The 18,136-nt window shown below is 32.0% G+C and overlaps 3 protein-coding genes across 3 annotated transcripts; 1 reads left to right on the forward strand and 2 right to left on the reverse strand.

The window, feature by feature from the left end:
* Window positions 1-726: 726 nt before the first annotated feature.
* LOC136782733 (interaptin-like) lies at window positions 727-3,831 on the reverse strand. Its single transcript, XM_066742362.1, has 5 exons — window positions 3,693-3,831; window positions 1,885-3,128; window positions 1,667-1,808; window positions 1,242-1,499; window positions 727-1,153 (listed from the first exon to the last, which is right to left on the reverse strand). Exons 1-5 carry the CDS (start codon window positions 3,718-3,720, stop codon window positions 894-896), a joined length of 1,932 nt encoding a protein of 643 aa, XP_066598459.1. The 5' UTR covers window positions 3,721-3,831; the 3' UTR covers window positions 727-893.
* A 1,022-nt stretch (window positions 3,832-4,853) lies between these two features.
* On the forward strand, window positions 4,854-9,571 carry LOC136782771 (protein draper-like). The gene is made up of 11 exons (XM_066742440.1): window positions 4,854-4,916; window positions 5,531-5,707; window positions 5,829-5,969; window positions 6,057-6,197; window positions 6,376-6,648; window positions 6,717-6,839; window positions 6,920-7,201; window positions 7,543-7,662; window positions 7,748-7,933; window positions 8,019-8,153; window positions 8,935-9,571. Exons 3-11 carry the CDS (start codon window positions 5,834-5,836, stop codon window positions 9,009-9,011), a joined length of 1,473 nt encoding a protein of 490 aa, XP_066598537.1. The 5' UTR covers window positions 4,854-4,916; window positions 5,531-5,707; window positions 5,829-5,833; the 3' UTR covers window positions 9,012-9,571.
* A 6,177-nt stretch (window positions 9,572-15,748) lies between these two features.
* On the reverse strand, window positions 15,749-16,712 carry LOC136782783 (high affinity copper uptake protein 1-like). The gene is made up of 4 exons (XM_066742454.1): window positions 16,612-16,712; window positions 16,413-16,546; window positions 16,280-16,339; window positions 15,749-16,210 (listed from the first exon to the last, which is right to left on the reverse strand). Exons 1-4 carry the CDS (start codon window positions 16,618-16,620, stop codon window positions 16,012-16,014), a joined length of 402 nt encoding a protein of 133 aa, XP_066598551.1. The 5' UTR covers window positions 16,621-16,712; the 3' UTR covers window positions 15,749-16,011.
* Window positions 16,713-18,136: the final 1,424 nt, after the last annotated feature.

An 18,136-nucleotide genomic window follows, 5' to 3' on the forward strand; every position in this document is an offset into this window, starting at 1 on the left:
CTGCGAGTACCTACCACTACATTTACGGCACGAAATGAAAATCGCATGCGAGATTTCTTAGCTTAACCTTTTTAAATCTCAATAATCAAAGAAAGTGATTAATAAACGTCAATCATTTTGATACTGACATAAATGAGCCGGTGTCTCTCAATTTTTTCTATTTATAAATTGTATCTATCAAAACATTATTTTAATTATATGATAATTTTATGTAACAAGTTTCCTCCTGTAACTTCTCAAACTGCTTTTTATAATGTATACGACATTATATATATATATATATTTATATACTACACTCAAAATTAATAGGATCGTAATCGCTGACAGAAAAGTTGTAATTACATACTAATTATTATTAATGTATAGAAATAACTAAGGTTCAAGGTCTATCCGCAATGATAAAATGAAGCAATCTAATATGTTGCTGCATATGATTCACATGAGATGTCGTTTAAATCTAAATTTGATCAATTATAAAATTAACATTTTACGCCCCCTACATGATTTTATTTCACAAGGGACTTTTCACACCAATGCTCCTATATAAGATTACAGATGTTGACAATTATATTGAACGATGTTTATTACAAAAAATAAAATAAAACGCACACCATTTCATTATTCGCTCGTGTCCCTTATATAGACCTTTCTATAATTACTTAATTTTATTCAGTTAACGTCATTCGATTGGCAATCGTTCATCAAGATCATAATATTAATACAAGATTGTAAAAATGAATGTAATTAATTTATTTAAAAAAAAGTATTATATTAGTATATTACATCTCTTAACTTTTTAGCACTTACGGAGGAACTATCAATATTTACACTGTTCATGATAAAATACATATTTCTATGTGCAAATGAACAAGAAGGGATGATCTAGAATAAACTTATCTGGAGTTTTTTGCTGGAAATTCATTTGATGTATAATCATCTTTAATATCATTTAACTTGGAATAACGATCGTGGAGTTGGTCGATATGTTTTGAGATCAGTTCCATCTTTTTATAAAAATCTTGAATATTATCTTTAAGAATTTCATGTAATTCGCCGGTACTCTTTTCTAGTCGTTCAAACAGCAACAATTCCTTTTTCCTAATTTCTCTTAACAATTTATCAGTTTGCTGGGAGCCTAACAATGTTTCCTTCTCTGCAAAGTAAATAAATTAATCAGTTTTAACAGATATTCGATATGAATGATATATTATTGATGTAATATATTATGATTTGATATTTACTGTGGAGCAGTGTTTCTCCGAGTGATCGCCGTCTGCGTACTAAGTCTTCCCCTAAATTTTCTGTCCATTGATTGGCTTCTGAATTTACAGGTTCTTCCTTAATTTCCTTTTCAATCTGTCGAATATTGCTAAACCAAACAGGCGGATTTCGATCGTACCACTGTTGATTATAGTAGTCATTTGCTATAATATCATCATACGCTGAGTCATGAACATAGCCATGAAACACTTGTTCAGTTTCATCCGATTCTAAATCACCTAGAAAATAAAACAATTAATAAAAATAATAACAAAACATTAAGACTTCTTTCTTCGACCATTATAATTTATGATACAATGATTGAATTTAATCTGTAAAAAAATAAGTATACTATTTTGTTAGTACAGTGCTAAAATTTTACTATACAACTGATAGAAATACTCACAGTTTTCGCCTCCATTAATACAGTCATCGAGGATGGAATCGAAATCCTCTATCATTCGAGCCCTATCGTCCTTCACCATTTCTGTCAGCATAATATTTATCGACTTTATTAAAGCTTCCGTATTACGTATTTCAGAATCAATCTAAAAAGAAAAATTGATTTGCTTTTAATAGAGTTTACATTAAGACTTCACATTATAGTAACATAAAAAATATTACCGTTGCTTCTTGATTATTTATAAATGTTATTTTATCTTCTTCCTCATTTCCTCTTGCGATCTCTGATTGCTCATTAGATGCCGCGACCTTATCTGCGTCGTTATCCATACCAAAAAGAATGGTCCATAGTAATGGACTTTGAATATCAATATTCATATCGTCATCCTTATCATGGTTCATTTGTTCTTCAGAATTTTTGCCTAGGATAGGTTGATCTTTTGTCGAGTCACCTACAGATTTGTCATTCAAATAGTCAGAGCTGCCCCATTGAGCTTCTTCGATAGGGTGTATTATATCTTCCTCCAATTTTGAATCCGGATGTAATTCTTCTAAGTGCATATCATTGTTACTTTCTGTAGAACTTTGATCTGAATGAATATTCGAAGTATTCTCATCGCTATTTTCTGATCCGTATGATTTCGTTATTACAGTGGGCTCACTCAAGTCTGCATAATTATGGATTACTTTAGTTATTGATTCTACTAGTTCTTGATAATTAGCATCATTTGTTTTCTCGCCAGAATTATCGTTACTAGTGTTTTCAGTTTCTTCATTCGAAGATGTCTCTTTCGACAATTCTATCGTAGTATGCGATATTAATTCGTGACTCGAAGAAGACTCACTTTTTTCTTTGGCATAATTAATGGACCATAGAAATGGAAAGTTCCATTCCAAAATCTCTTCCTTCGAAGTATGTGCTGAGCTATCGCTTTTATCCTTGCTCTCTTGAGAGTCAATATTTTTTTCGATGACATTGGTCGAAGCTATATCAGTTGAAGAAGAATCAAAGTTCTTCGAGATAAAAGTGCGATCTTCTGCAATTACCGGAAATTCCGTAGAATACTCGCCAGGCTCATTATCCTGATCAATAGCATCTATTCTAATGAAAAATATTTCTTTGTCCTTCTCATTTATTTTAGAAATCACGTCTTCGTTTTTAAATTGATTAACTAAATCGAGAGCCAATTTTTCTTGTCTAATAAGAGCTTCGTTAACCTGCTCTTGGTCGAATTTTGAAAATGGAACATTTGACTCTGCTTTTATAGTTTTGATAATGACAATATTTTCATTTTCTGCACCATATGCTTGCCATATTGAATAGCATGTCCAACCAACCGAGAATGCTAGTTGTAAATATAAGATAAGCTTCACAAATTTTACAAGTCGACTACAAGTTTTTCCTTTCGTCTCAAATTTCTCATTTCCTTCCTGGCTTCGCCCTTCCTCCAAGCTCATTAACTTCTCTGTATCAATTATTTATAACCGTTTAATTATTTTTTAACATAATCATATTATAATTTTATATAATATACAATAATATTATTGTTACGCGATAATATTATAAGCAAATTATTAGTAAAATTATTGTAATATAAAAAAAACTTGCAACACATAGTACGTCACACTTTACTGAAAAAATATTACTTAATACAAATAAATCCTCTTGCATCGTGTATTCCCAAAGAAATAATTTACTCAGTTTTAACGAATAACTAATTGAATTAAAAACAAATATATTTTATTGAAATAAAATTTAATATATTTCAATTAAAATTTATTATTATCAAGGTAATTTCAATGGGATTATTCGATGCAAGGATTTCTTTGACTTAAGTAATGTTTCTTTCAGTGCATACTACGTTAAATAATACAAATTTTTAAGAATAAAAATCAAAGCTGTGACGATACTTAATCGCGCATTACGTGTTTAACAATCAAAAAATAAATTAATTGGCTAATGATATTAGTGTATGTATATCAACAAATTAAATCCATACATAAAGATATAATAAGCGAAGCAAACTTACCCTTGCTAAGACTCCAGCTCTCCTTCATGATGAACGATCGTTTGTAAACTGGTGATTTCGCTGAGAAGAAGACGTTAAATGTTCACTGAAATGAGAATTAACCTCGACCCAGCATAGCTTATTGAAAAGAAATGCAAAGGTCGGCTAACTGATAAAAGCTGGTTTTTCACTCGACGTATTTGACCACACACACAACACGAGGAAGAAGTTTACTTGGAGGTCACTTCGTATCATTCTGGGGTCAATTCTGATCGCAGTATACTGTTTGTTGTCAACAGACGATCTTTATTCAATTCAATCTTTACTAAATATTTGGATTGTTTTGTAAGAATTAAACGCCATTCCTTTTAAATACCTTCAAGTACATGTACTCTTCTACACAGGATGCAGCAAAAGCTACGCAAATTTTTCCCGTCTAAAAATTCTTGCTTTCTTTTACTATAGCTAAAAAATTATTATACAATAACTTGGAATCAAATTAATATTTAATTACCTCTATAAGATTGTTTATACTTTTCTCAGTTATAGTGGAAAGAGAGAGAGAGAGAGAGAGAGAGAGAGAGAGAGAGAGAGAGAGATTTTCTTTTCCTCGGTAGCTGCTAGTGCATCAACAGCAATTGAAGACTAATAATGACTAACATTCCGAGTACAATTTAAGATCAGTTTTAGAACGACAGGCGCAGTTGTAAGGGTTACTTGTTGCAATGGAAACAATAAAGATGGAATAAATGGCATTTGAGAATAGTTTATTTTCATATATCATCAAGAGTACTTGGACCATTTTAGGTCATTTTTTTGGAACCCAGACAATTGGCATATCGATTCATAATATTGCATAAGATGCTTGTTGCATGTACATTAAATCTAATAGAAAACGTAATTACAGTAAATTCGAAAGATAGCAAATTGATTTCGATCTATTTATGTCCCCTTAACTGCTTATTCATATAAACATATATATTTTACTTTCAAGGTTAGAAAGTAACTGAGAACGCAATGAAAACAATACGAAATTTTGAGAATAAATACAAAAAGAATTTAATCAGTAGTTCCCAAGTGGCGCAGGTGTGAAATGATATCACTAGTCATTGATATCTTTATTCTGATGATAAAGAGAAATCAAAGATTGGTGAGCACAGTTCATCCTAAAATCAAGTAAAATGTGGCTGGCTCAGGCCTCTGTGTTATTCTTTTCACTTTACTTTCAATTCTTCTTGTGTCAGGGTAGAGTTAAACCTACTTTTCTATCGATTAAATTAATTGCCCATTCGTGGCGTAATCGCGTTTTAGTGTACACGGGCCACTTTAAATACTACAGAGAAGTTTACGGAGTTTATAGAATTTTTTATCGGCGAATGACGTACATTTTTTTGTAAACTTATATTTTTACCAATCAATAATTCCATAATATGTTTTAACTAATCAATATTCAGAAATAGCTTTTTTATTGCATTTCGCAAATAACATGCACCTCCTACCAATTTCGTGTGAAAGCTCGTCTATATAATTTTCCTCGCCTTTAAAGTATAGTTTGTATACTTCCGGTAGGTTTACTATTTCGTGCCAAGTACTACATAAGATATTTCTTTTCTGCCTATCTTCGCGTGAGCAATCACTGTCATAGGTAATACATTATGATCGGGAGCGTTCTTTAATTTATTTATGAATAAGCTTCGAAAATTGGTAGCAATTGAGTAGCAACAATTAAGGTATACCGTTAATAAAACGATTTAACAATAAGAAGATTGGGAAATATTAAATAATGGCTAGTCTTTACCGTACAAAAATCAATAATTTAATTTTCAATCAACTATAATCAGTAATTTATCGTTCTGTAGGAGTTCGGCCTGATCCATTTAAAAAAAATTATGACATCTTATTATCCCTTGATAGTTTTGAGTGGAGCTGTACCTCTAATGATGAATGCACAGCTAAGGGAAGCGTTTGTCTCAATAATAAATGTGAATGTCATGCTGGTTACATTTTTAATGCTGCATTAACGAGTTGTCTTAAAGGTATGAAATTAAATTAAACTCTGTGTATAATCTTGAGTAATTTTTACTTTTTCTTATATAAGAAAGCATTGCATATGTTTGTAATTATTAATTTGTTCAAAATGTCTAATGAATGATTTAGTTGGTATGAGTTATGGCGAAGAATGTGAAGAAACAATACAATGTTCGTCGTATCTTGGCAGTGGTGGAATTTGCAAAGATAATAATTGCGCGTGTGCTCCAGGATATCATTATTTACATGGTCGCTGCAATCTATCAGCCGGTAAAGTAAATTTTACGCAAAAGAATAACTGCATTTTAAATTTAAGATTGCGTTAACGTATTATATTACAATGTGTTACCTATATAGGTCTTTTTCAAACATGTCGTACCAATGACGAGTGCTACGTGAACACAAACTTGGAAGCAATGGTCTGTAATCAGCAAACTTGTAGTTGCAGTAAAGGCTTTTATCAGCGAGAGTATCGCATGTGTCGCCGAGAGGGAAAAAGTAATATGAATCAGATTTTTTTCAGTATTCAATCTAACAGCAAACAGAATATCTACATAGATCTATTAAAATGTGACACCCGTTATAAGAATTATTACCAACATTGCGGGTTGAAAAGAAAAACGTTTCATAGATAGTTGATAAATATAATTGACAAATGTTTCTTGTTTGCTCGCAGAAATCGGAGATGAATGTGAGATAAACAATGATTGTAGATTTCCAAACGCATCTTGTAATTCTGGTTTATGCGCTATTAAGAGTGAAAAATACTTGGCTGATCTTAAAATAAATAGCTTCATTATTAATGAAAAAGAATTTAATATTCCTCTTGAAAATGCTTGCTCAACGAACAAAGATTGCGAGGCAAGAAATGCAATTTGTGGTCTTTTCGGAAAATGTATCTGTCAGAGAGCACACTTTTTTTTGACGGAGGGAGGCAAATGTATTCCAGGTAGAGTAATAATCGACGGCTAAGGCATACAAATCAAATGAGAATATCTTATCAGTCTTTTTATTCAGAACTAGGTGAACAGTGCAAAAAAGATGACGAAGCGTTGATTGAAAAATCAGAATGCCGAAATGATGTTTGGAGATGTAAAAAAAACACAGTCGCTTTGAAAAATAATCGAGTTTGTAGGAAAAGTAAGTACATTATTAGTACATGTATTATATCAAAATGAGTGGAAGTAATCATTTTAGTAACAAAAACCATAATTTTTCAGTTATTACAAATATCAATTACAATTGTCAATTTGACGAACAATGCTATATTTTTGGGCCAGATGCTGTTTGCAACAAAAAGTGTGTTTGCAACGAAAATTCTCATTTCGTACAAAATGAATTATTCTGTTGGAGAAATAGAGATTTCGGAGATAAATGTGATGACGATAACGACTGTTACTTGAAAGGCTACGAAGGTCCTTTGGCTTGTCGAGATAAAAAGTGTAGCTGCCCAAAAGGGTTTTTTTTAAATGTTAAGGGAACGGCTTGCGTGAATATTAAAGGTAAAACAGCTAGGCAGAGAGACTCTTTTAATTACAAATCATTACAATTTAGTTATGAATAGTATTAACTTCCATCAATATTTTAATATATAAAGCTTAAATTATTAACTTTATGGATACAGTATATCCTTTACTGTGCTTCGTGCGTAGAACATGAGACTTTCAAAGGGAATGGCAGAGTATTTTCATGATGCTAAAGTATTTTGAAGAGCCTGAAAGAATTCACTTATATTACTCTTTGGCCTTTCGTTAAAGGTCTCGAGTTTTGCACGAACGGATAATAAAAGCGAAAAAACCCTTCTTGTTATTTTAATGAAATACTATTTTTAATGATCATTTAGAGTTGGGAATGGACTGTGCAGCGGATAGCGAATGCGCACCTATAAATGCAACCTGTACCAATGGAAAATGTTCTTGCAAGGAAAATTTCGTTAGTGTGTCGAGCCAATCCTGTCTGCCAAGTAATATTGCGCTTTTAGCTATTTATAACGATATTTAGAAGAACTCTGTCAATTACTTGTCACATTTATAAATATTTACTATTAGTTTCCGCATACGGCAAGCAATGTAACTATGACGTACAATGTTCAACGGCAGTACCGAACGCAATTTGCTTATCATCAAAAAAATCCGAAACGAAGATTGCAAATAACGTGGCCATGATTGATAGTAAGCTATGTAGCTGCGCAGAAAATCATCACTACAGATTTCAAGCGTGCCACGAGAAGAAAGGTAGTACAACATTATGCGTAAAATATTTCGCTTATAGATTGCATGAAATATTAAATTATAAAAAGGGGATAAACAATTATTTTAGTTATAGGCGAAGCATGCACAAGACTAGGTGATTGTTACGTTCAATTTGACATAGAAGACGCGGTGCGATGTAAAAATGAAATATGTACGTGCACATGGGGCTACAAGAAAATAAATAGTACAGCTTGTGCAAAAGGTATGAATCTTATTATACAAGTTTCGTGACTAGTCTCGAGTCGCGGGTTTATGAGAAATTCTAGAAATATTGAGGAACGTGTAATACAACGTGAACAAGCAGTTTGCGCAAATTCCTTCAGTTTTCAAGTTTAATAATGATTCGCAAATGAAATAAGGCATTGAGTGTCTTTGGTCACGTAGCCTCTCACCAAAAGGTTTCCAAACGCGTTTCAACTCACCCCCTCTTCAAACTTTTCACAATGTTTAAGATCAAGGACAAATTCAAAACATTAACGAGTTTTCTTTCGAACGCACATAAAAGTCTTCTATGCGGCAAAATAATGTGCCGGCAATTCCGACTCCCGAGCCTCGCATGACGATCTTGTAGCAGTGTTGCAATTTTTATGATCTTAAGATACGATAAAAACGGTACAAAGCAACACAGTCCATCTATAGAGAGGTTTTTCGTCCAATTCTCTGAAACTTTCTATATGTCCCCGAGTGATAACAATCCCTTATAGTACTGTAACTCTGAGCACAAGATAGAAACAGTTATATACCAGCAAAGCCATATTTTTATTATAACAGTAAAACATCAAGTTTAACAAAGCTCAAGCAAAAGAAAGCACTATATACGCAATAATACTTTTCCATTTCTTTTGTTTTATGGTAATGTCACTTATATAAAGGAATGGTCGAATCCACAGTCAATCCAACTATCAATTAGTTATTGCACTCTTTCAACTTTTATCTGCCTTTGTACTTTCTTTTAAAATCTTAACATTTTTCTTATATTTCAGATGGTGCTGCTATATTAACTCCGATGATGGGATTGACAATGTTAGTTTTTATTGCAACTGTAAAATATTTTACATGAGAATTTTTTATAAATGTATAGTATTTAAAAAAAATATATACTTTTATAAAGAGATATAACCTAGAAAAAGATATACGATCAAAAGCTTTTAAGCATTCTAATTGATTGGAATAAGATTATTCAGAACGTTATTCTAGGTGATATTTAACCAATTTATGCTACTATATTATTTTCTAATCACTTAAGTTCATCGGGGAAATTAGTGAATGACTACGGAGAAAAATTCTTCCGCTTTTTTCTCTTCAAGACGTTCAATAATGTGAAAAGGTAACACACGATGGCAGTTCATCTTGATTACGGACAAATTGGTGATACGATGAAGCAGGCTATTTCAGAGTTCTTGCATTAATGCCGGATTTAGTACGCGGCTCCACCTACCCTTAATAAATCACAAAGCTCGTTTCTCGTGTAGGAGCAGTAATGACTTTAGAGATCGATAGATTAATATATATATATATATATATATATGTAGGCAACGAAACAGTGACCAATCCGAAGCTTCTTTAAATGTTAATGCGTTTATCTATTATGCATTCTATTTAACAAACATTACTTTTCTTTGTAATTCTACCTATATGCAAATTTTTATAAATATTTATCTTCAAATTGTGCAAAATATTTTCTTAAACGTCTCCTTGAATATGTACATAGTATCGTAACGCACGTCGTTTTAGGTAACAAAAATCGATATTACGTGTCTCTGCTCACAAAAGCAATCGCTTTCTTACATTCGAATTTGTGTTTTAAAACCTCGTAAAGATGGTTTCTGTAAAAACTCTTGGTTTTCTTATCTCTGGGCATAAATCATTTTTACTATAACTCTACTATAACAAAGTATCTCACGATTAAACAATCATATCAATTTAGTATTTGGATATAACTTAATATTAATCATAATACAAGAGTTAATCTCGTGTAAACATATTCCTAGCATTATATTGCACATGATTATTGAAGATTTATGGATAGGGTGCAGTGAGAAACATTACTCACAAACGAATCGATAGCTACATAAACAAATGTGCTTATTTTCTATTTAATGGGAAATGTATAATGGTCGTTGTTATCAAAACTAAATGGATATTTAATGAGCTAATTGATTTCGAAACAGAAGGGGGTAAAGTGAGAGAATATTTAAAATTTGTTGAAATATATGATTCTATCAAGATAAGTCCCAATCGTATTATGAATGAAATAAATTGAAAATTTGCATAGAAAAGAATTGGAGTAACGAGAATTTCTTAAGTTTACGAGAGAGGGCTCTTTTTGAATATAGTCATATTGACCGTGAGCAGTGATTAAAGGAAAACTGCGTACTTGAGGCTCCGTAGGAGCGATAAGGGTAGGGAAGGCTTGGCACGCGAGCCTCCCGGCCGCTCGTACTAGTCGAAAGCCATTAAGGCCATTTCCATTGGACGCGAGCAACGCTCTCGCCTTATAAGATTCGGTGACGTAGTCATTTAACTCGAAGGCGTGATAAAGATGACGTCACAACACCGCGCAAGAGGTCAAGGTGTCTCGTCTCACTGGATTATGGATTCATTCACAATCGATCGCTCGCACATTGCTTTTAACCCGAGTTCCTTTCTAATTTCCACCCTGCAATCTGTCCGACCCGACTCGCCCTTTTCTACTGTTCACTCCATTTCCATACAATCACGCGCATTACAACGATGCATCTATATATATATATATATATATTTTTTTACCAAAGAAGTAATAACTTAGCACGTGGTCGCTCTCTCTCTCTCTCTCTAAATTAAATCACACACCCTGATTAAGATATTGTGTATTTCAATAATTCTCGTATTTTTAATTTAAGCAGTCCTCGCAAAAATGAATCGGTTCTATTGTTCTTTCTTCTAATTAATAGATTTCAATTATATTATGAAGAAAAAAAAAGGGAATTATCAAAAACAAGGGGAAGATAAAATTCGTAGTATTAGTAAAGGAAAGTGTTGAAAGCTTCTTTATTAGCTGTAAACACTGTTGTATCAGCAGATTTGCTCCCCATCCATTTCGTGATACAAACGACATTTATTACCACTATAACGATCAGTTGATTTCCTCCAGTCAAATTTCGCTATCGGCACACCTGAGTTGATTTAAAGTCAGTTTAATCAGAAATAAATCTTCGTTTGATAAATCGGTTATTCAAATACCACGTAAAGTTTATTATACTTCCTGTTGAGGATTGAGAGGGGTAGTTTATATATTCCTCTCTCTCCCCCCCCCCTTCCCACCTTTCGATAAATCAGTTGGTTAGGAAACGGTTAGAGGGAATTTTCGAACAAACATATAATAATAAAGGTGGTATGAAGATCAAGATTTCAAAGGGTTGCAATTTTCCAGTGAAATGGAATTGTTAATGGTGTGTCAAAGGTCGTCGATCAATTTGGCGCATATCGCTACCTCAGGCTAAAGATAAGGTAAGAAATTCTGGTCTGTTCATTGGGTATTCGTGAATCGCGAGTCGGCCAGAGGATGCGAAAGGTCACACGCCAACGAGATGGACAGCCGATAGAGACTCGACCTAGCTTCTTTCGCTGTGAAATGGGTCAAAGTATGCTCACGCAGCCAAGAAGTGACGTTACATGTCCCATCGGTCGCACGAAACCCACAAATCGGTCCAAGATCGTTCAGACTTTCCTCAAACCAAAATCTAAACTTTTAACATACACGTGCGCTCAACGTCCAATTTATTTTCTAAACGCAAAGGGCGCAAGTAACGTATATAATTATTCATCGTTTATTTGCATGAAATCCTTATTTTAGTTTTTATTTTCAAAATATCTCCTATGATCCAATTATTATTTCACGGTATTCCTGCAACAAACTTCCCATTCTCTTACATCAATATATTTAAATTGTTATAGTTTTTAGATAAGGATTTGATTGTTTTTTAATTGACACACTTTTCGAGATTAAGGAGCAAGATGGCAAAATTTAACTTGGCAGCTGCTGTTACAAACTCTTCGTATGCCCTAAGTTTGCGTGTGCGTTATTAGCTTTCTTTGTGTATCTTGCGTTATGTAGTTTCAACGACTTGAGGTCAAGGTTATACAAATACTAACTATTTAACAATCTTAGATCCAGAAACTGCAACCGTTTCTATCCGATGTGTAATTTCTATTAAGATTGCAAAAGCGATGCAAACAGGAAAACTTCATGGTAACAAACTTCTTTTGTTTAAATTGATTTATAGCACTTTTTCTTTCGAAATTAATCATTATTGTGTTATAATTACATTGCCATAATATTTTTATGTACCTACTTGTTACCATGAAGTGTAGTAATAAAGACTTTTTATTCTTATATTCTAAGAACTATAAACGACAGAGCTACTAAAATTATCTAAACGTTAAATAAATAAAATGCTGGTACGCTGAATACCATAAATTAATAATATTCCATTATTAGAAGCATAAATGTATTAATTTAATTTATGGAACCTCTATACCGTACCTTCAACTAATTAATTATTTCGATGCAATTAAAAGTGCATCGTGATGCATTCCTCGTGTATGATTAAAAACCAAAGGTAAAATACCGACATACTACACTACCATCAGTGCCATCCATTCCACTCAAGTGAAACTATCTAGCAAGCTGATACCTTATCGACTGAGTACAGACATGCCAACTTTTATACTATTTGTACCATAGAAGCTACATAAGATTTAAAAATATTTTTGTCATTCTTTGATAAATAGAAAACTATAAATGCCTTTGATATTTATATTTCATTTGCAATTATTGGAATGCTTTCTGAAATGTACTAAAATGTATGGTGCAAGTAAAAAAATTACCGCAATAAAAGAATACAACAGTACCTTTGCAAGGTAAACTAACTATAATTTCCTTGAAGCACAAGCATAAGCAATCTGCGCTAAATATTATAGTTATAAAAGAAATTTCATTAAAACAGACGGAGATATTTATAATTTTTTGTCACAAAATCTTGAAGTATAATAAAATAGCAGCAGCTTAAAACATAAATTAATTGATCATTCCAGTCCCCTATTTGAGCGAAACTTTTGCAATCCTAAAATTTTTTTTACAGATTAAATGGGACAGGTAATTATTCCGTTGCCTTTTATACCAGCCTTCAATGAAATAATATTGCACCCTTTAAATAAAAATAAGAGTTTTGCGGCTTACTTCTGTGCAGTATTATTTGGAGAAGGGTTTGTTGAAGGAGGGTAGCAGCTAAAGGGGCAAAATCGTACTGGAGAGCCGGAAAGCGTACATAGTTTGACAGTATGCGTTACCGGCGTACTCATACATTGACGGGATGAAATGGCTACAGGATCCCAGCAGCCGAGGGCAATATCGACCAGTCGCACACGCGAGCGCACACATTGCCCGAACAGACGATAATGATAACCGGTCCGATTATATTCGATCTAAGAGCATGTTTTCCGATTATACTACCTTAATAATTAACTCTATCTACAAATATGCAATTCCTGACGGCTTAACGTTTATGATTACAAAAATGGAGTATCATTTATCAGTTTGAAAAAATGATTATTTTTTCATATCTTGTGGTGACATTTACACATTAAAAGTAAAATATTAATAATATTTTGTAGATCCTTTCAAATTAGCCTACTTAGCAAATATTTTAGCAGAATTATGTATTTTTCACTAACATGTATAAAATATCGGTGTATTTAAAAAAAAAATAGTAAAAGAAAGCTTAACAGTTAGAAAATTAATGCTACAGGAAAGTTTTTATTTCATACTTTAATAGCTTATTTGTGCCATTCATTCTAATTTTATAAGTTTGTTATTCTGCGTTTGCAAAAGATAATGTTTAGATGAATAATTTTGTTCTTCCGCATGATTTTTGAGTGACAAACTTGCATGCAGTTTCAATGTTTTTCATTTCTGTCATTAAGTTAGTATTCTTTATTTAAGTATTTTCTCTTCATCGTAAGTTTAAATCTTTCTAATCCACGATGAAAATTTGCGTTTGGGTTATGGTATACGATAGTAGGCAGTGCGATGCGAGTATCGACCAGCTTCACCAGCCTTACTGTAGAATTCCTGGATAGACCGCTAGTGCTATGATTACTGGATCCCAAGGGATATCTTTTATTACATTCGTGTACCAACCGTAAATTTTAAATTAGTGAAATAGTGATGCTTGAGTCTTCATATTTTCTCGTTTTATACTGTAAATATAAGAAGTAAAAGAACTCTGTGTGTCATGTAAGAACGACAATGCAAGAGAAAAAAATTTATAATTGTATAAAATAAACATGATACAAGTTGATTATTCACCAATATTATCGGAGCAGAGATGATAGGCTGCTAAATATCAGCTCCATCGAGTGATTTGATAATGGTAAAGATAATGTTGTTAATGCACTATCATTTCGTAGATCAAATGAAGATTTGATTATGTTTCCATATACGTGCTAGCAGCATTTTTATGTAGGCATGCTTAATGGAATATAATTACTAATATTAAAGCTGACAAAATACTTAAATCAATATTTCTATATGCTCAAACTCACTATAGAAAGTACAATAACAATGGATGGCATTGATTCAAATCTCCATTAATCAACAGGTTTCGTCAGGTGTATATACAAAGCTTGCCAAGCGAAATCAGTGCAGAAATGTTGAGAGTGTGTCACTGGTTAAAAAGCAAGAGAATGAAGAGGCAACCCGTTTTGCCGCGATTACGCATTGGCGCCGCCCATCAAGATTCAAGTAAAGCGTCTACGAAGATAAAAAAATAACTACATGAATTTTTAAGAATCATCTATATTATTTTTAAACTTATGTAATAATTAACAATTTTTGCAGAAAATATTTTAGCTTTTATATTCTAAAATATAGGTTCTATCGATTCAATATTTCTGTATTTTTCAATTTGGCTTATAAGTAGCCAATTCAATTCCAAGCACGCTTTAGATTTTCTTCCAGGTTCTTTGGAGAGCCCTGCAGTCTCAGGTGCATTTTTCTTTATTTTTCAAAAACAACAAATCACCATAAAAAAGAATAATAGACGTTTATAAATAATAGCCTCAATACTCGTATTTTTGCAGAAATAATCTAAAATTAAATTGACTTTATGCCCCTTTAAAACTAACTTGAAAAATCATAAATAAAAGTATTCAACATAGTAATAGAAATCTTGGACTGTCAGCATTAGTCTGCCTTCATATTGTCTGTAAAAATATGTATTATTGTTTAATAAAGTTATAAGTATGCAATTATATAGTACATGTACGTATAAGAATATGACTTACCCTCCAGTTAACAAAAATAATTCTGCTCTTTAATTTAAGAACCATGGCCTCCATGTCCTCCATGACCTCCATGGCCTCCTTCATTTCCATCACCATCCTCAGAAAGTTTGTGTGTATAAACCGAAAAAAACAGTATAGACCAAATGCAGAAGGCAAATAAAGAGACAAAGCATGCAACAGCGTTAAATCTGTCCCAACCAAATATAACTTGCTTTGCTGTTGTAATGCATTTGCCGTTATCCCTACTGTTACAGCAGATTGTTTGAACACTTTCGTTATTTCGCATTGTTTAAAAAAACAAACAAAAAATTATTCGCTTTTCTTATCTAGCAGATTCTGCGGTCTGTGATGAACTAAAGCTCTATATAGACTTAAATAGTATGAAAGTTGATTGAAAAATGCCCATATCGAAAGAGAGAAAGAGAGGGGGTGGAGGTGAGAAGGGGAAGAAGACAGGGACTCGAAGGTATATTGATGAGATTAGATAATATTTAAACTGTATTTCCTATAAGCTTGATCAATACGACTAATTATAAATTAAAAGTGTAGTTTCTTAACTTGTGCATTAAAAAGTAAATTCTGGATTTTCTGTAAAAACTAAGTTTAACGTATTTTGCATCGTGCTATACTTATTTGAATATTTGCAATGTTATAAAGTGCTTCTTGAAAAGTATAGTTACTCTTAAAATTTCAGTCTTATATTTTTTTCTTACGCTTATATAAAGATAATGATTTCATGAACAACACTCATCACTCTCACTATATGATTTTCGCCAGCTAAACAGCCAATATCCAAAAGCAGTCCCGACAATTACTGCCATGCAAATCCAAACGTTATAAGTCATAAACACTAACATAAGCATATATCCTACTATCATTTGTAATATATGCATTAAAGTTTGGAGTAAATGCACGTCCGAAAACAAAAGCGAGCTGAGAAAAAAGAACGTAAGTTTTAAATAAAGATCATTTAATTTGTAAATGCAAGAGATTTTTACTTACGTTCGTGATTTCCTTCCCTCATGTTTTTTTAAAAGTGCTGTATAAACATACAGGTGGTCCCTATAATTACAATTTAATTCGAGTTGTTATGAATAAAAAAATGAATAAATTGATATGTTAAGTGATAATTTACCGGTAACTTTTTAATGCTTCATAAATTATGGATAAAAGCATCAGCCCTATGATGGAATATATCATTCCCGCCACATCTTTTATATACCACTGTTTAAACAATATCGTTTCATTTATGCCAAAATGGAACGCCATCTAAGGAGTTTTAAAGAAATGTAGAAACCGTAAAATTGTCTAAAGACAGATTCCGATTGACTCACTGAATCCATTTGAAAGGTGCGATATTTCTTGATAGCCACAGGCACACAACGAATTTGTACTGCTAAGAGGTCGTCGTACGAGAAATAGCTGAGACATTGGCGACATATTTATCGAAGACAGATAGCATATCAAAAAGTAATCTTACTTATACAGGGTTCAACATCAATGACTTATTTCCTTTGGACAGTGGATAGAAAATCCAATGCTGAGAAGAAAACACTCAAATAATTTTTTAACATTGGTCAGTATTTTCCGATTTAGATAACAGAAGGTTTAGGACATGATTCTGCATAAATTGTTCTGCCACTCATTAAATACTCTAATAACACTGAAATAAATATAAAATTTTTTTGCAGATGTAATAAGAGTGATGAAAAAAGTCTAATAGCCTTTTTTCATATTGTTAATATTTTTCAAATTACATGAAAATTCATTTAGATGTGAATTTGTTAAGCCAGTAGTCTATAAATTTAATTAGATAAGTGTCGTTAAACATGAATAATACCAAAAATAGTGTAAAATAGTTTTCGTGGATAAGATATATTGGCAATAAAAACTGCAATAAATTCTTTCCTAACATTAATCTTTATTGAGTTTCAGAAAAACGTGTATGTAGCCTAAACATAATTTTATGTAGCTTAATAGATATCTGTAATTGGAGAAAAAGTTTATATTACAGTTTTTTAATATCTAATATGATATTTACAAAAAACTATTCTATACTTTTTTGGATATTGTTCATATTTCGCGAGTTACATATTTAATTTTGTAGGCTATTGATCTAACGAATTACCATCTAAACGGATTATAATATTCCTTGAAAAATATTAGGAATATAAAAATGAGTTATTATATTATTTTCATTATTATTATGATATCTACAAAAATCTCTACGTTCTTTTTTTTTAGTACTATAAGTATTTACCGAGCTGTATAACTATTTATGCAGACTCACGAACTAAACGTATTGTTATCTAAACGGAAAATATTGAGAATATTAAAAAACTATTTAAGTGTTTTCTTCTCAGAACCGGGTCTTCTATCTGCTGTTCAGAAGAAATACATTATTTATATTCAATCTTGGATGTTTACAACAAGATCAAACACTACAAAAAATGGTATTTCTTCTAAAAGAATATTAATCCCCTTTTTCCTCATATCAATCCGTTACCCATCCCACTTGATCAATTTTTCAGCTATTATAGCATACTTCAATAATATAAACACACACATAATCTTTCTAAAAAATATATTAAATTAAAACTTGATCAATTTATAATGGTTACAGTATTAATCAGAAAATCATTCAACTATCAGATAAAGCAATATAAAAAGAAAGGTGAACGTTTCGACATTTGGCAATTGTCCCATGCATCGATTGGGAGCATCGTCAACTTGAACAATTTCGTCAACCAAATACTAAGATTAGTAAAGAAACAAACAAATGATCAATACCTGTTTTCATTATATTATTTATTATATACGTGAATGCACACAAAAAAGAAATAATTAAAAAAAGTTTAT

This window comes from Prorops nasuta, unplaced genomic scaffold (genome assembly GCF_024137725.1).
Source record: "Prorops nasuta isolate Cenicafe-Biocafe unplaced genomic scaffold, Cenicafe_Pnas_1.2 PNAS00030, whole genome shotgun sequence".
NCBI lineage: Eukaryota > Metazoa > Arthropoda > Insecta > Hymenoptera > Bethylidae > Prorops > Prorops nasuta.